This window comes from Macrobrachium rosenbergii, chromosome 42 (genome assembly GCF_040412425.1).
Source record: "Macrobrachium rosenbergii isolate ZJJX-2024 chromosome 42, ASM4041242v1, whole genome shotgun sequence".
Lineage (NCBI taxonomy): Eukaryota > Metazoa > Arthropoda > Malacostraca > Decapoda > Palaemonidae > Macrobrachium > Macrobrachium rosenbergii.
In genome coordinates, this window is record NC_089782.1 from 44464919 (window position 1) to 44484967 (window position 20049).

Here is a 20049-nt window from a genome sequence, read left to right on the forward strand (position 1 = left end):
TCTGCCTCCTGTGACTCCTGGGAGACATTAAATGGTGAACTGGCAGGAAGAAGTGTAGTGGTAAAAATAATTAGAGGGTCATTGTTGTTGAGCTGCAGCAGCAACATATCAGATTCTTGGCTGAAATAACCTCACACATTGATAAAGGGAGCTCATGTGCTCGCTTTGCTTCCATGCTGAACAAGGAAATAACCGAAGAAGTGGCTGTCGATGGACTTTGGTGCATTGGGGTTTGGGATCTGAAGAAGCTGTCGAGGGTACTCTGATGATACAAACAACAATTCTGCTTTGCAATACCATCTGCCGCACTTCTTGAACTTCTTAGCCAAATCCAAGGCCTTCGGGAATTCACTGTGGTAAAAGTTGAGATTCTCTATAATGATAAATATACCGAAGAACCATCCATGCGAATATGTTTATAGGAGGGCAGTGGTTGTGAAGCAACCTCATCATTGTCATTGTCTTCATGGGCTTCCTCCTCAGCAGCAGCATTGGCAGCAGCCATCTCAGTGTTGGATAACAATCTGAAGCCAGGGTTGGCTCCATCATTGTCCAGCCACTCCTGTACGTCATCCTCAGGAACGCTGTTGCCTCACTTAGTGAATGTGGCACAAAAGTTAACTTTTAAATCCATGGAAATCCATCATGCCCCCCTCTCCCTTCAGGATATGGTCCCAAGCTTGTTTGAGGGTCTGTACAGTGACTGCCTTCCAAGCATTTGTGAAGTTATAGATAGCACACTTCGAGTGCCTTTGAAGGTTCTCCAGTGTCCATTCCCCGTGTATCCAGGCTTAGCTCCTCCTCCTAATCCTCGAACATCACCATTACCTCTCTAGGAACTTCCTCTGGCATAGCAGTTTCATGGTGACAATAACACCTTGGTCCATTGGGGGGTGAGTGCATTCATATTAGGAGGCAAAAACATGACCCTAATAATGACCTATGTCACAAACCAACTGGGTTGTGGTGGGATGTCCAGGTGCATTGCCCAAGAGAAGAAAAGCCTTCACTGAATGTCTAGCAGTGCCAAGGTTCTCTGTCTGTTGGTGAACAACCTCCTTACAAAAGTGATTAATGGAACCAATCAGAGATGATGTTGGAGGTGAATCAAGCCTTTGCTGAATGATACCAAATCCCTAGGAGCTTATCTGTCAACCCATGCAGGGTTTGTGGTTGCTTTGTGTGTACAACTACCACTGGTTTACATTGATGGCTACCAGAAGAATCTGCATATAACAAAGCACAGACATGTTGTATGGGAAGCTTTCAACTGGGTAAGTTCTTTTAATTCCTGTCAGTCAGTGTTAGTAGGTGAGGAGCAATAGACTAGAGCACTTTCTTCAGCATTGTAGATTTGGCCCAAAACTAGTCCTTCTTTTCTCATTAAATCTTGCAACGTCTGCCGAAATTCCTCTCTTCCCTCCTCGAAAGCATCCAAAGCTTTGCCATGAGTCATTTTGTTAAAAAACCCATGCTGAATCTTGAACCAAAACAGGAAAACCCATGCAGGCCTGTGAACTTTGTAGCTCGAGCCCTAGCCTTCAACTCAGTACCATGCACGTGCACACCAGCCACCATTTGCTGACAAAACTAGATCAGTATCAACTGTTTAACCTCTCCATGACATCTTCCCAAAAACCGTTAAGTACTTCTTCAGCTTTTCCTTGGTATTCTTGATATCCAGCAAGGTTGACCAGTCAGGCTATAATTTTCCATTATGTCCCATTGACCAGCCTGCCTCAATACTTCGACAGTTTCAAGCTTCTGTAGAGTCAACACCTTCCTCACACTTTTAGGACGAGGTGGGACCATTAAAAAAATACACAGCACCACACAAGTAATAAGAGCACTTGCAATGCTGCAGGCACCACATCATAAGCAACAGAATGAGGGGAAAGCATCACAACACAATCACAGTACCTGCTGAAAGAACGTATACCGAGAACTGATGCAGAATTGGACAAAGGAGCACGTGTTGCTACCAAGATCATTGATATTCTTCAAATGTAGCCCATTAGAGAAGGAAATTTTTGTGATATGATGCACACTCAATAAGCGATTCAGAAACAAACAGCCACAATGACGTATCCGTTTCTGCCAGTAGTTAGAAGCTTACAAACATACACCTTCTCCCATATGCTACTGAACTGATGACTTATCTGTATCAGCCAGTTAAAAGTGATAAACAAAATGACAGAGGTCAAGTAACATTGTGCCTTTAAGCCAACAATAATCGCAGAAGCTCTCAAGAAGTCAATTACCCTCCTTTCCCTCCCTACCCATCCCACACAACCTTCCTACCCCTTCCCCACCCTTGAATCTCCCCCCCCCTTTATCTGTGTTCATATATCTTGGAGCAGTGTTCCTAACACTTCTTTCTGCCTGTGCAGTGTTACCAACCCCTTCTATCCCTCTCCCTTCTTACACCCTTTCTCAGCCTGTTTATGCCGGTATTGAAGCAGTGTTACCAACACTTCTTTCTGCCCAGCTAGTGTTGCCAACCATTGGAGGGTGGTTGTTTAATTTTTGTAAACTATATATAGTATATATATATATATACACATATATATTATACTTGATATTGTGACGCTGGCAGCCATGCAAATAGTGTTCAAGTGGCAGATAAGGTGAAAGTAGATAATTGTGGGATTTCTTATTTGTTTGTTTCAAACTCGTATTATCATAGTAAACAAAATTTTTGTTGGAATTTTATTCCTAGTACAGTTCAAATTCTGTTCAACTTAATGCATGCTAATCTTTCCATGAGTTTGGTATGTCTGGCACCACTAGAGTTGGTACCTCAGACTTGGTATTTCCAGTGACATCCAATACAGTTTGCAAACTGTGAACCAGTTTGTACATTCCTTCATACATGTACAGGCAGTCTCCGGTTAATGGCAATAATAGAGCCAAAAACCCTGCTTAACAGTGCCATTAACTGGAGATCAGCGCTGAAATCCCCACTTAATGGCACAGTTAGCTGGAGATCGGCACCAAAAATCCAGTTAACAAAGTTGCTAGCCAAGGGCCATAACACTGAAATGCCATTAACTGATGGTGCCTGTAATGGGGACTGCCTGTACTTATGAGCCATGAAACATCGAACATTTGTTTCCAAGAATGCTTATATACATCATCTCTGAGGCAGGTTGTATTCACTTCAAACCTTAGTCTTGATTCATTCTCCCCTTTACAAATTCTGAGCTAGGTTTGGGACCTCTTGAGACAAGGTTTACTGGTTTATTCATTCCATGAATGCAGTGAATACAAAATAATGATTACACTTAAAAATTTGAGTTACAGCAGCCAGCAGTGTTTATCTTGGAAACAGTCCTTTAAAGAAATCTTCAGTATTTTCAGTTTATCCCATTTTTAAATTTTTAAGATTAATAAATAAGATGTCGTATATTCATCAAAAACTAACCCTTTGTGCCAGCTTTATGTGAGTTTAAAGAATGTTAACTCATCGGTTGGTTAAACTGTTTATTAATAACAATGGTTTTGGAAGAAGTGTGGTAATTTTTCCATGAATATTTGATCAAGTGGATGTACAGTTTCTAGGTATCAAATTTTCTGATGCCCCAAGGGATATTTACCATAGCATTCCCAGGTTCATAAAATTGTTGGGAGTTAGTTTTGAAGGAATTACCTGAAGTTACCAACTGAATAGGTCATGAGGACTGGTAACTACTCAGAGAATCAACATGATGCAAGAGAAGTAATTAATCCATCTTCAGTTACATAGGTTTTTCAATTTTCAAGGACAGAGACCATCTTTTTCAGAGGTGCTTGTGCATTTTGCCTTGCTGTCTTCAATTTTCATAGGTCTAGCTCTGCATTGAAATTCATAATGAATCTTGAAAACATTTGTCATGTATAGTACCATTAGGAGGATGGCCACACAGATCCCAATCCCAAACATGATTAAAGTTACAAGTATGCTGATATGAATTTGATGAAACTCCAGATTTTAGGTGGATGGGAATTTGGTAAATTGCTACTGCCTTCTACCTAAGTAGTTGCTCAGTATTTGTTAACCAAACATATGTGTATTATATTTACATATTGGAGGACCCTTGAAACTTAGTTTCAATTGTTTCAATGATAAAAGCTGTTCATGGTAGGGACTTCCTGCTTCCTCCTGCCATTTGGCCTAGATAGTATGGAATTTTATTGCAAATAAAATTGGTACCAAGTGAAAGATTGTGTTGCTACATTATCATAATAAGCCTGTTTGAATGTTGAAATTTTGGAATTCTATCAAGGCCATCAATATGAAACTTGGTGTCCAGCTTTCATATGTGATTTGGCTATTTGTTGATGGCACTGTGCATGTATAAAAATTCAGTGGATAATTGTGTGAATTATGCTTGACAAAAGTTACATTCCATACTTAAGTTTCATTAATTCCATAATCTTGTCAAAGCAGTTTCCTGATAGGTTAGGATTGTATTGAATCACACTCCAAAATCTATTAGCTAGTTTATGTGTTCTCTGTTGTGCACTGTACTGTGGTATAGGTACTGTTTTATAGTTTATTTTTTTTTTAGTTGATAGATAATAATATTTCCTTTAAAATGAAAATTACCGGTAGTTTTAAATATGAACAATTTCAGAGGTGCCTGAAGATGCTGTTGCCACTCCTGAATATCTGGCAGAGCAGATAGAAGGTGCAATTTATCAAGAATTTGGTAACACAGATGCTGGTTACAAAAATCGCTTGCGCTCACGTGTATACAACCTCAAAGATTCTAAGAACCCACAGCTCCGCGAAAATGTACTGCGTGGTGCTATAGCCCCCCAGAGGATTGCAATTATGACATCGGATGTGAGTATACCCTTTTACTGGACTAATCTGCCTTTTCCATATCTAATTATACTTACTGTTCTATATGTAAAGTAATATTTACTTTCAGAAGAACAATTATGTACATATTTCATGAGTTTGGTTTTTCTTTTTCTTTTTGCATACTTAAATCACCTTTTGGAATCACTGGAATGTATTGCAAGATGTTAAACATTGTATTTGGGTCTGACATAATGAAATGGCAGCAAGGTTCATCTTTTTTTTTTTTTTTTTTCAATGACATTTTTATTACTTAGTATTTTCAATACCAATTGTTGGTTGCTATTTTTTTTTTAGAATAATTAAGTGGCTGATGCAGTTGTCATAGCAAATTTGCTGTGCCATGCAGATTGGTAATTGGTATATAGTCTATAGAGTTCAATGCCTTTCCCCATTTTTTAGAATCGTTTCTCTTTTGTATTGCAGTCTTCTGACCTTCAACTTGATTTTGTCCCTAAACGGTATTTATTTTTATGATGTTTATGCTAAGACTTTACTTTGAGGAAAATATTTACTGAAATGATCACATCATTGGCCTTAGGTTTGATATGAAATCCTTATTTTATACCTGCTTTGTGTGCCTGCAATACTCTGTAATGTCCAGATTCATAAAGAAACACTGATAGGTTCAGTGGTGATTACTATGCTATATTTTTTTTTAGAATAAATTTTTCTCTACATGTGTATTGTTTGTTCTGTTGTAGGAAATGGCAAGTAATGAAATGAAAGCACTTCGAGAGAAGTTCACAAAGGAGGCTATTGATGACCATCAGTTAGCTGTTGCGCAGGGTACCAAGACAGACTTGCTTAAATGTGGAAAATGTGGCCAGCGAGATTGTACTTACAACCAGGTATGTTGTGAGTGTAGAATTTACATAAGCTGGCATGGTTTTCAGAACAGTATGTTCAGTTGTCAGCTTGATGTATTCACATGCAACAGCTAATTTTTCATGTTAAGGACACCATTGTTGATGTAATGTACATTGTTATGGAGAAGGACTCCTTGACCACAAGCAAGATTTGCTAAAAACTCGAGGGGGAGTTGCTGAACTCCAGAGTTTCATGCTTCAAAGTGCTTTAATCTATTACAGTATGGAGAGTATTTTTATTGATATTTAACTACTTGCAGTTTCTCTTTTATTATTTTTATAGTAATTTTCACATTCTTATAATGTGTTGTACTGTTATGATTTAAAATTTTCTTTATGATGGTACCCATACACAGTATAACAGAGGCAGTGACAAAGGTTCTTTGCAGCATTGTGTTGGTCATAGTAGCAACACTTTTTGCATTTGGTTCTATATCCATGTCCATCTGCCTCAACTTATCTGGGACATAGCTCTGAACAGGGCCCCTAATACTTTTCTGTTTCAGTCATGGAGAAAAGACAGACCAAGATCTTGGTGTCATGACTAACATGCTGTGTGTGTGTTCAGGTATGGAAGACAGCAACTCAAAGACTTGGACTTGAGACAAGATGATATGCAGCTTGCCATTCCAAACATTGAACAAGACAGAAGTCAACAGAAAACTTCTTTTCTTTATTTGTTCAAACAGAAGAATAAATGATTAAAAGCTGTGGTTACAGAACAATGGAATGTCACATCACACCAGGACAAGAGGATTCAGCCAGAGCGATGGGTCCAAAAAAGACTTGATTATGGATATGGAAACAAGGATGAGGTGTGGTTACACACACAGTCAGGGTACAGATGGAGACAAGGCACACTCAGGACACATCACTGTTTGTGAATAAAGTTGATAATGAGAACCAGCCCAAACCATGACAGGAAGCAATGAAATGTCAACCCCAGTTAACAGATTTTTTTTAACAGATCTCATCACCATATACCCAACACATCAAGTTCCAGTACAGGCAGACCCCACTTACTGGCTCAGGTTAATGGTGCCGTTAAGCAGGGATTATGGCGCCAATCTCCGGTTAAAGGCGCCATTAAGCCAGGATTTTGGCACTGCTATCACTGAATTTTGGTTAGCAGCGCTCAGCCGGGGACGGAATCCCCGCCGTTAACTGGGAACTGCCTGTATAATGATCTTCAGCGTGGTGGGAAATCTTAGTTGCTGGATTCACTTAAGCTGAGTTCTGGTCAATGGATTCCTTGCATATTGAGTATCAGACTCTGAAGTCTCATTCTTATCACAAGGACCTTACCAAAAATCAATAGGTGGTGACTGGACATTACTCAAAACTGGTTTCAGTTTGCTCAATGGATGCAGATGACACCTAATGTATTCTTGAGTCCCTACTAGCTTGAACCACTCTGCATCAAGGTTATGAAGAGACTGAGTTCACGGCCGTCTTTGACCGACACCAAACCTTCGACTAACCACCGGACAAACAACCGATAACGGTAGTTAAGCACTATTTCACGTATACTTACAATTAAACACACGAAACAGCTAAAACAATGCCTTTCATTACTAAATACAAACACAACAAAACATAATATCCTTCTTCTACATAATATGCATTTCCACTTTACGTAAATTTAAAGAGAATACATAAAACTATACCACAACTTGTGGAAAAGTACAATCTCTCTTGTCGAAGTTTCGACATACTCCCCCGCATGAAAACTTATGCCTACATTGTTTACAATAGTCCTGTTCTTATCAATGCCTCTCTGGCTTCTGCAGCTATTTGAGCAGTCCTTCTGCTCAGGCGGGTGCTTGACTGAATGTCATCTGTCACAGGATTAGTTTCCCTTAACTCCTGCCACAGCTCTAAGGGGTATAACTTAATTACAGGTCTCATAAGCTGGCTGTGTGCCATTCTTAGAGTAGCCACTCTTGGGAACTTGTCTCTCTCCATGTGTAACTCGATCATTTGGCCCAACTTCCACTTGCTCCTTGGCCCCGTGTCATGAATGAGGACAACTTGCCCTATCATGGGCCAAGAGCCATGCACTATTCCTACTCAGTGGGTCTCTCTTAACGTTGTTAAATACTCCCTTTCCCATCTCTTCCACAAGTTGTCACACAACTTGGATACATAGAGGAATCTTCTCTCGGTGAACTCTCTCCGTCCATAGGTAGGGTCACCGGAGATCTCTTCCCAGTTTACTACTTCTCTTGGGAAGGACTTAAGCTTTCGTCCAAGGATCACATGGTAAGGGGTTAAAATTTCCAACTGATTCAAATCCGGGTGTGTAACTTAATGGTCTGTCATTGATAATTCCTTCCAGTTCCACCAACACACAGGTCAATTCCTCAAAACTGAGCAAGGCTTGGCTACGATCATTTTTAGACATGACTTCAGAAGTCCTATCAGCCTTTCCCATATAGCACCAAACCATGGTGCTGTCGCTGGAATGAACTTCCAGTTACACTTTATATCTAACAGATATTCCTTTACTTTGGGATTCTCCGACATGGTCTTAAGGTATTCTGATACCGCTACAAACATGGTGGCGTTGTCACTCAACATGAGTGTTGGGAAACCTCTTCTGCTACAGAATTTTCTAAAACTCATGAGGAACAAGTCACAGGACTGGTTATCAACTAGCTCCACATGTATGCCTCTGGTTATTGGGCACATAAACAAGATGATATAAGCCTTCTCAGGGCTTTGTCCTTTTCCCTTAACCCATAATGCACCAGTGTAGTCCACGTATGTGGTATTAAAAGGTTGCTTACATTGCACCCTGAACTCGGGTAATGGAGGAACTAAATTGGGCCTATACGGCCTCCCCTGCATTCTCCTACAAATAACACAATGGTGTATTATACTCTTAGTCAGTTGCTTTATCTGTGGGATCCAGAACTCCTGTCTGAGACTGGCCACAGTTGCATTTACACCCATATGAGCATTAGCATCATGATTTTCTTTAATAATTACCCGAGTAACATAGCAACTCATCGGCAATAGTATGGGAAACTTAACAGATTCGGGTAACTGTGCGTGTTCTAGTCAACCCTTACACCTTATTATCCCGTTGTCCAGGTAAAGATTCAACTGGTGTATGAGAGCTAGTTTTGGTTTTCTTACCCCCTTCATCAAACTCTCGTATTCCTCTTGGAAATATTCCCTTTGTATGATGGCAATGGTCTCATTCTTTGCCTCTTGGAGTTCTTCCGAGGTCAATTCACCATGCCTCTTCGTACTGGTTGAACTCCTACAATTATTCAAAAATCGTAGGATCCATGCTCTGGTCCTGTAGACTTTTTCACCCTTGCTGAATCTCCCAATTCAGCAAGTGAGTATTACCATTCAGGTTGTCCCCAACAGTATTGACCAAAATGCTCCTTTCCCTACCCTGCCCAAGTGATCCACCAGCCCATGACCTATCCATTGGCCAAGAGGAATTTTTTAACCAAGTGGGTCCCTCCCACCAGAAAGAACTATCCAAGATCATTTCTGTACTTTTCCCACATGTCAACCAGTCACTGGGATTATCATTTGTAGGCACATAGGACAGGACTGCCTCTGGAATTAGATTTTATTTCCTGTACTCTATTTTTCACAAACACAGGGAGACACTTTTCGATACCAGCCGACTTAGTGTGACTTTACTGTCCGACCAAACGAACAGTTCTACAAACTCATCCTTCTCAAAGGATTCTTTAGTAAATTTGGCCATTCTTGCTGCTAGCAACAATGCCATCAACTCAGTTTTGGAACAGTTAATTCTTTAATGGGCGCTACTCTTGCCTTTGCCATCATTAAATAAGAGTTTTCGTTCTTAACTCTGTAGGCTACACAACCATATGCTAACTCACTGGCATCGCGGAATATGTGTAAGGAGTCCCCTTTCCTAGGCTAGTATTCCTAGGAAAGAATATATCAAGACATTTTTCTAAGTCTTCGGATAACTCAACCCATTGGTTCTGTAATGGGTCTGGGAGTTGTTCATCCACAAATTCTGCAGGTATATCTTTGCCCTAAAACTGCAGTAGAGCTTTGAGTAGGTCAGCTGTTATATGGTCCTGTCCACAAACAATCATGCAAGCTTAACCCACTTTTTCCCTGTCTGACCGAATAGTCAAATACTATCCTAACAGGGGTTGTTGCACTGTCCTTTTTAACACCATGATGTGACAGTCTTCTGTTTTAAAATATTCCACTCTCTCTATGAATCTCCTATCCTCCTGATCCTTCAGGATTTTCTGGTAGTGTTCTAGATACTGAGTGTCCTGAAACTTGAGGCACTGTTGTTTTAATCTGTTCAAAGCCAACCCACAGTTGGAAGTTAATCTCCTTTTACAGTAAACCCCCCGTATTCGCGTTCTCATGGTTCGCGGACTCACGCATTCGCGGGTTTCTCTGTGGAACATATCTAACCATCATTCGCGGTATTTTTCACAGAAATATTCACTAATTACTGTATTTTCATATAATTTTCATGAATAAATGTACTTTTTGTGATAAAACTATTAAAATACTCAGGTATAAGCATTTTTACAGGGTTTTTCTTGGTTTAAGCTATCAAAATGGGCAGTTCTAAGTGTTTTAGAGGGGTTTTAAGCATTCATGGATTTGACCTATTCAAGCGGGGGTGTGGGGACGCATCCCCATGAATACGGGGTTCACTGTATTGCCTTTCCAAGGCAGTGCCACTACATACTGTTTATCAATTTCAGAATATGTTATAGTACACTCAAAATTCTCTAATACCTTCCATTCCTGTTCCGTTATTTCACTGCAGTCAATACCTAAATGATCATAAACTTTCAAGATCTTCCCTTGGATCCTTTAATTGAGTAGCCCCTTCAGCCATAATTATGTTGTCCGTTTCCACTGCCAGTTTTAAAATGGAAACATGAGTCTCCTTGGTGGGAGGAGAACTACATGTTCCGGTTACCATGTAACCAAATATGGTTGGTAGCAATACTAAATTTTCAAATTTCCTAAACCCTGGGTGTAAGATGTTGTACACATTGTCAACCCTTGTTAACAATTCAATAGGTGATTGTTTCTCTACAGGTAGATTAAAATCTTTATCAGCCAAGCTGATTTTTGTTCTACACAACGACCTTAAGTTCTTCTTAAAGCCAAATTTCTTCGTATATTCTGGTAGCTCGTCTACCATTGTACAGTCCATATTTATTAATCTACCCCAATGAAGCACAGTGATGTTCACCATTTCATATTCCTCAACTGGTGTAGAAGTTAAGTAACCTCTCAATGATATTTTCAACTCCCTTGCTTTTATAGTGGAGTCCCTCAAGAGCAGATTTCTTTATAAATGATCTCTCGGCACAGGTATCTAACAACCCTCTCTTTCGCACAGTGCGACCTCTTTTACCCTTTAGGGTTATTGTGGCTGTAGGTAAGGTCGACTTCCTAGTCGTCTTATTTCCCTGTCTGGTATTCGTCAAAGAGAGTTCCAACTTGTACCCCACCTACAGTAGATTTATTCGGTTGGTTTCAATTGCATGTAGCACTATGATGTCTTACAGTCCAACCATTATTACAACCTTGCCTGTCACAGTCGGAACTGAAGTGTTTACTGGATGTGCATATGAAACACAAACCCCGAGTTCTGAGTCTTTCCATCTTTCCTCCTCTGGTTGCACATCCTTTAACCTGGTTTACCTTGGCTTTGTTCGTACTTTCTTTAAGCCTTACCGATGTTTTTTTTAGTCTCACAGATTGCCATTGTTCTACTGTGAAAGCAGATACCGTTGTCAATGTATTCGCTTTTGCTGGTTCAGCCTGTGGAAAAGCCCTCAAATTGTGTATTTCTTCTTCAAGATATTTTTAAAGGTGTCAAATTTCAGCCAATCTTCTCCACACCTTCGTTTTATTATTTCACTTACACTACTTGGTAGTTTGGTGTAGAGCAAGATGGTATACAATTTACTCAATTCCAGCCTTTCACTCTCCAATGATCTTAGGCAGCATTCGAATTGCACTCAAAATCCTTGTAGTGATTCTGCATCTGCCTTGGGAGTCTCAGTTTGAAAGAGTTTTCTAACTAAGCACAACTTGATTTCGTCTTTTCTGCCACAGGTCTCTTTTAACAGGTTCACTGCTTGTAATATTTATCACCTTCTAACTTTAAACCAGATATCAGTTCCAAAGCCTCACCTTCCAATAGGCCTTTCAAATAAGAAAACTTCTATATATTTTCAAAATCAGTACATTGGTGCACTGATACTTAATAAAGTTCCCAAAATGAATTCCATTCCAATACATCACCATCTAAATGTTTGAGGTCCAATTAGGGTAACTTCACAGTAGCTTTAACAGGTGATATCTGTGCACTAGATTCACCTCTTACAGTAGCTTTAACAGGTGATATCTGTGCACTGGATTCACTTCTTACAGCTAGAAGACTCGTGATGGAGGAGTTTAGTCTATGAATTTCAGTGCCTACCTTTAGGCTATATTCTGCTTGATTCATAATTTGGTCAGGTTGTCCTCCAGGATCTGTCAGATCCAATATTTCGTTATCCAATTCCTGGACTTTCTGTAAATATTCCTTCAAGGAGTCTCTCAATGAGGAAATACTATTGATATCACCAGCATCAATAGTGGTTTCAACCTTTTTTGACCAGTTAGTTATCACAGACTTAAAACCCCCCATGTCCTCTTCAATTCTTCCAGGTCAGACATCTTAGCCTGTAATTTACCAACACCAAATATACAAGTTCTTAATCACTAAAAGTGTACAACTGCCAGCTCCATAAAAATATATATACTGCATTAGCAAATATAATACTATCCAGAAGTTGGCTACACCACCTCAGATTGATCAATAGTAGATCACTACTGGTTATATTATATATATATATATATATATATATATATATAATATATATATATATGTGTGTGTGTGTGTGTGTGTGTGTGTGTGTGCCCTTGACTACACATACATATATACAATGCACAACAGGGTTTAATTTTACTTTATCTTAAAACTTGCCTAAACTTCAAAAAATATTAATTTTATATTAATATTTCCTTTCCATTACCTACAATTTACAAAGAAGGAAAAAATAAACAATTTATGAAGTGGAAATGCATCAACCATCATTTTGCGTAACCTAATTTAACCTAATATCTGGGCTGGTGTGAGCACAACCTGGTATCTACCAATCCTGGCTGAAAGCATAAGCATCTGCTGCTTCACATAAGTGACTCAGGAAATAACCCAGAGACTGTCTGTATATGTATGGATATGTTTATGTATGTGTGTGCATGTATACTCTATACATGTATATGATATATGTAGTATTTGTGTGTACATGTTTTTGTAATATGTATATATGTATATATATATATTGTATATATATATATATATATATATATATATATATATATATATATATATATATATATATATATATATATATATATATATATATATATATATATAATATATATATATATATATGCATACATAAATATTGTATTGATGTGTACATTCCACTGCATGCATATATAGTACATTATATATAGTGGAATTGAAACTACTCTATTTCTAACAGATATGGGTAGAAAACTACAGTATTTGCAATAAGAAATTGACGTGTAGGCCTATAACGAGGGGGCGAGTAAGATGCAGGTTCAAGGTATTCTAATTTATTGACACAAAATCTCTGACATGTCAAGAACTCTTGCGAGTGGAAAAGTAGCATTTTACATTAGAGGAAAATAGGGGGATGTCTATATACAGTCAGATGATTTCTCACACCTGAAGAATGGTTAACAATTCTATACACAAATTAGGAAGAGCTTTCAAATACATATGGTTAAAAAGCATGCATTGCATTACATGTATTAGTAATTACAGTTCTGACAATAACATAAAGTATCTTCAGAAAAATGCATAATAGATTGTTTGAATCAGGAGCACTGGATCTGTGTTTCCTGAGTCTCGGTGTGTCATATAGATTTTTGTTTTAAAGTGAGATTGGCCTGAGGGTCCTGGGAACAGCTCTGGACCTCACAGGCCTGTGCCTTGTCATTACCTCAAAATATAAGAAATTGACTTGTAAGCCTATGCCTTGTCACCTCAAATTATAAGAAATTGATGTGTAGGCTTATGCCGTATCATTGCCTTAAAATATAAGAATTTGATATGTAGGCCTAATCTCATAATAATATTAACATTTGACATGCAGGATTATGAATTAATTCCCTAATATTGGAACTGGCTGCATAAGTTTATGCTTCATTTCAATTAATGTGGTCTATGTGGAACTGCTTATGTATGCCAACACCAATTAAAAAAAAAAGTAAGATGCTTATGTATTTAGGTTGCACATGATCAGAATAAAAAAAAAAGATGAACAGACAGAATGACCCAAGATCTTCATAATATATAACTTAATGCAACTTCTATTGGAGATATCAGTTGCATACTTCACAACTCTGTGATGTCATTATTCATGCATGAGGCTCAACATTACCAAACACTCAAATCCATACTTGTAATCATATGGACTGTTAATAAGTGCAACGTCATTCCCCTTTCGAGAGCTAGTCAATCATTGGCGTGCAGTGGGCTGGGCTTAGCTGCAAAGAGCCATGGATTTTGCTCTAGTAGCTCACATCCTCCTCATCAGGTGGTCATACCCTGACAAGGATGGCTCCTTCAGGAGACTGCTGCTGTCTGGAGGTAGGGAAATTACCTACCTGGTCCAGACAGCACCTGTGTTTCAACTGGGTCCTTAAGAGAAGGGATGCAGTACTATCCTTTGGCATCAGGAAGGCCCTGACTTGCTCTGCTTCTTGTCAAGCTCCCCAGACTTCTTCCCCTGTAGGGAAGGTTGCACAGCCGCACTCCTTTCAGCCTCCTGCCCGGTCCTAGGAAGGGAAGCAAGGATAAGAGGAAGAGGGGAGAATGCTAAGGGCAGCATTCCTCCCCATCACCTGCCAAAAGTGGGGGGTTGTGTAGACAACCAGGCAGACAGAGTGGAAGCATGGCGGGAGTATTACTAGTCCAGCAAGGAGGCGAGTGTACAGTATGGATGAGAGCTGTTGAATTTAGGGCATTGCCCCTACTATAGTAGGGGCATTCAGGAAGAACCAGTCACTTCAGCAGGTGTTACATGCAAGGGTCATGGCAGATAACGTTCACCTCCTCTTACGTTTGGAATGTTGCTCTCAAGTCCTTGGATACATTTTCTTGGGTCCTGTAGTTGCTGCTCAACAAGTTGCTTAACTATCCCAGTTCCCCTAAGGGGACAAGTACCACCTTGGCTAAGGTATTCAGTGAGCGAGAGAGTATGTGTGACTGGTTCCCCTCTTTCCCTTTCCTTTCTCTCGCTTAGGGCAGAGAGTTGGAAAGCTGGCCAAGTACATGCTGGGCTGGCAAGCTGTGCAGCTGACTTACACACGCTACAAGGCGTCAGTCATTGATTGATATGTTTTAGTTTAAGATTGCATATTCCCCCTTTCTTTTGACAAGGAAGAAAGGGGATACACTAAACAAACCTGTTGATTAAAATAGCCAGGTCTTTGTTGTCTCTGATGTATTACATGCCTTTTCCAGCCTTATCAAGTAATTGCGCACAAACCCATTACAGTACTTGGTGGTCTGGAAGTCTGGCAAATGCACATCCCATATGTACAGTATGCCAGAGGTGTGGGATCCCTTTGCTCCTCTCTAGGACCAGAAAAGGACATCCCAGGTTGGGCAACCTACCATTCAGTTCAGAAAGCACCCAGATTTCCTCCCACCAATAGGTAAGTCTCCTAATGTAAAGAATGGAAGTTTGTATTTGTGTAGGAACAAACAGGAAAATTTTAAAAGTAATTTGTATTTTTCCTAACATACAAACCTGAAGTTCTTTACGTAATGGCCCACTTCAACCGCCCCTCTCACCTGGCACATGGACCAAAAGGCAAAGTGGATTGTAGACCAGCAGGTGGGCCTGGCTTCCCCTCCTAGTGTTGATAGTTACCCATCTTGTCAGTAAGTGTTTAACAGCCATTCCAGCTCGGATTTGCAAGCTTATACTAATGAGAGGAACTTCAGTTTATATGTTAGGAAAAATACAAAATACTTTTAAAATCTGCTAGTTTTAGAATTTAATTTTTTCTGGGTTGGGTATAGTCTGTTTTTGCAGCTTCTAATGCTTGCCTTTTACTTTTTTGCAGATGCAGACAAGAAGTTCTGATGAACCTATGACCACATTTGTGCTTTGCAATCACTGTGGTAATCGTTGGAAATTCTGCTGAGGAGCTTGAACCAAGTGTCATCTTACTCCACCTCAATGCTCCTCAATAGAGGGATATTGATTTTGATATGTTCGTCTAAAGGAGACAAATTGTGATTTTATGTTACATAGATATTTTTTTTGCTCTTTTTAATTAGAAATGTTAAGTGCATCTTTTAACCCACCTTTCATTTTGACAGTGAAGAATGATTTGTCTTAAAAGTATGGCATAACTGACTTCAACACTGGAATTACTTTGGTTTTGTAGTAGCCAGGATTAGTAAACAAATCTTGTTTACTGTGCACTTTTCTTGTCCATATCATGTGTTTATTCTGGTACTACAGATTATATCTATATTATTACAGTAACTATGTTTGTTAATTTGTAAATTAATAATCTAGCTTTCTATCAGTCATAGAGCTAATGATTAACATCTTATTTAATAAATTTTGACAGGTTAACCAGATTGTCATGAAGGTTGTATGTCAACATGATTACTTTCGATAATAAGCAATTGCCAATGGTTGGATAGAATTGTTTTGTCTGCGAGAAATCTATACTTTTCACTGTATAGTATCCTAGTGGTCATGGTTATCCGACAGAGGAAGATAGAAGTTATTGTTGCAAAGTACAGATATTAATTATTTTTGTATTTGGAGATTTACTTTCAATGGTTTTAAAAATTATGTTCAAACCATTTAAATTTGATGTTTGACATCGCAGTCATAGAGTAATAATTACTGTGCAGTCTTTGCAAACTACGGTATATAACATGTTCAGATGTAAACTGCAATATGTTAATGTAAATAGTAGCAAATGTGAAGATCCTTGCAACATACGACTTTATCTCCTGATACAAGCATTTCATGAAACAGTGTTTTATTCAAAGATATATTAATTTATCTTTCACTTTGCTGTGTCACCATGCTGTTTATATTTTTTTTTTTTTCATTAGTGCTGTTAATATTTTTTTTCTACTTTGCTCTTAAAGATGTGTTAACCATGTTATTGTCTGGTAAATTACTAAAATTCATTGCTCTGTTTAGTAGATGCTGTAGTTTAATTTTTGTATTTGGATTATGAATTTTGTATTATATAGTTGTTAGTAATATGTCACATTAAAAACTTGTGTTTTATTTATTTGATTAGTGCACATTTTTCATGGTTGATCATTTTGAGCAACTTTTATTAATATGTTTTTAATAAAATTGAAAGCTTTTGTGCTTATAAATAATATACAAGTAAAGTGTTCTCGTAAAATACAAGTGTACCTGTAGATGAATTGTTTTCTTTGAATTCCAGTTTAATTTTTTATGTATTTGTAAACTGGTTAAAAAGGGTCATTTGACCATTGCATTTTAACTCAAATAAATTTGATTTGCTTGTGCCTTTTATCAGAAATCATGGAGGTTGAAGTACACTAGTTAAACAGTTTGTCAGATGTGCCAGGCTTATGGTAGTCAAGAGTTTTGACTTTAGTTCGTGCAGTTCAAATAAGTATTTGCACTATAACAATCTACCCCATTGGGGAGTAGTGGCGTCAGTGCACCTCACAGGGTATACTGTAAGCATTACTAAAGGTTCTTTGTATCATCCCTTCAGCCCCTAGCTGCAAACCCTTTCACTAGGTCATTAGGTCCTAGTGTTGGGCCTGTGGCCTAAACTATATTCCATTCCTATAACAAATTACATCTGATGTCCTAACCAATTTTAAAATTTTTCAAGAATGATATTGTAAGGCTCATCAAGGTTTTGAGTCCACCCCCACACATTTTTTGTGGGCCTTCCGGTAGAAAAATTAAAGATTTTCAGGAGTAAATTTTTAGTGGCAAAACTTGGTAAGTACTGAAATCCTATGGTATAGTCTGCACTTGCATATTCAAGATATCCCATCCTATAGCTGAGGTACATCCTGTAAACTAATACCTTTTAATTTCTAGCATAGCCTAATGTAGTTTACAATTGCCGTTCAATTTCTGAGATTCATCTGAAAAATGCCATTAGGAAAATGGTAGCCCAACTCAAAACCCGCATACTGTAGTGTTTATTGCTGAAGTTCTACCAACACACTCCATACTTAACATACATGTAACATTCATGCATTACCAGAACTACCATATATTGTATGTAACAGGGTTTGCTCATTATTCAAGGTCTTCACTGGATGGGTCGATATCGTACTCGCCTAGCACTCTGGGACCGCGTTCGATTCCCCGGCCGGCCAGTGAAGGATTAGAGGAATTTATTTCTGGTGATAGAAATTCATTTCTCGGTATAATGTGGTTCGGATTCCACAATAAACTGTAGGTCCTGTTGCTAGATAACCAATTGGTTCTTAGCCACGTAAAATATGTCTAATCCTTCGGGCCAGCCCTAGGAGAGCTGTTAATCAGCTCAGTGGTCTGGTTAAACTAAGGTATACTTAACTTTGCTCATTATTCAAAGTTTTTGTACAACTTTATGTAAATGAGAGAGCATGAAATTGGTGCAAGTTGTTTTAAGTAGCTGGAAAAAAGCAGCCTATAAGCAGTGGAGTAAAAATGGCTACACTGCTCTGAATGTAGGCCCTTGAAATTACATAGTGCATTACAGTGATAAAAAAACAGTGATGGAGCAAATGAAATGGAGGCATTAGAAATTTAGAAAAAAGCTGGGTTATAATACCCCTGAAGTGGGGGTAGTGGCATCATTGCACCTGATGTGGTGCACTGTAGGCATTACTTTAGGTTCTTTGCAGCATTCCTTCGGCCCCTAGCTGCAACCACTTTCATTCCTGTTACTATACCACCATTCACATTCTCTTTATTCCATCTTGCTATCCACTGCCTCCTAACAATTTTTCATAGAGCAACTGCAAGGTTTTCCTCCTGTTAAGCCCTGTCCACACCAGCGGCCACTGCCCGACGGGCAAACACTGTTCCCATAACTCGTTCCATTATACTGACCGACCGAGTATGGAGCCAGAACGATGCGATTGTCCGGTAACACTGCTTCAGAAGCTAGAGAAAGTATAAACAGCTGGAAGTGCCCGACGGGCATGCCCGCTAGTGTGGACAGGCCATTACACCTGATCTTTCTACTCTCTATTTCCCTTTCAGCGCTGAATGACCTTGTAGGTCCCAGCGCTAGGTCTTTGGCCTAAAATTTATGTTCCATTCCATTCTATTTTCCACAATTTTCTTTTTGATAACTTTATGACAAATTTCATGCTGCAATTCCTCCCTCACTAGGTTTCTGTAAACCTCTTAAACTGTCATTCATTATAGAAAAACACTGAAAATACATACACAATTATTGTCCCCACAGCGGGTTAGTGTTGTCAGTGCACCTCGTGTGGTGCACTGCAGGCATATCTAAAGGTGGCTTGCAGTGACACTTGACCCTTAGTTACACCCACTTTTAAGCCTTTTATTTTACCTCCATTCCTGTTTCTTCGGTCTTGCTGTCCAACCTGTCTTGTCACTGCTTAGTGCAACTGTGGGTTTTTTTCAGAGTTCCACCTTTGGATCCTCCATTGCATTTATTTTCTGGGTCTCTCTATCTAGCTGTCTGACCGCTCCAACTCTCTTCACTGCTGGGTGCTGCAGTGGCTTGACACCATAAATTTCCTAGGAAATCAAATCAGATCAACATATATTGCATCAAATGTGATAAAAATGTTGCTGAAAGAGGACCAGCAGTTCTAGTGCATCAAATTAAGGAGATTATATATATATATATATATATATATATATATATATATATATATATATATATATATATATATATATATATATATATATATATATATATATATTTATATAAAGCAGAAAATTGCCCATTACAACCAAACCTCGACTCTGGCAAAATACTGCCGGAATTACAACCACATCATCAATTGGAAATATAACAGATTTTAAACGAAACAACAAGAACAAAATATCGGAGGTCATCCTAGAAAACGCCTTCATCAACTTTTATGAAAAGAACATAAAAGATGAACAGCAAGGGGATGATTCCGAACAACCAAGGGTTAAGCATACGGCCACGGAGATCAAGAAGACTAGAAGGGCAGGCCACCCCGGGAATTAG

The 20049-nt window shown here is 38.8% G+C and overlaps 1 protein-coding gene across 5 annotated transcripts in view; it reads left to right on the forward strand.

The window, feature by feature from the left end:
* TfIIS (RNA polymerase II elongation factor) overlaps positions 1 to 17256 on the forward strand; it is a 28949-nt gene extending 11693 nt beyond the window's left edge. For all 5 annotated transcript variants that reach the window (XM_067086333.1, XM_067086332.1, XM_067086334.1 and 2 more), the window contains exons 5-7: positions 4617 to 4828; positions 5551 to 5697; positions 15919 to 17256. In XM_067086333.1, the coding sequence (XP_066942434.1) occupies positions 4617 to 4828; positions 5551 to 5697; positions 15919 to 15999 (440 nt within the window). In that variant the 3' untranslated portion in view covers positions 16000 to 17256. The remainder of the gene's footprint in view (positions 1 to 4616; positions 4829 to 5550; positions 5698 to 15918) is intronic.
* Positions 17257 to 20049: the final 2793 nt, after the last annotated feature.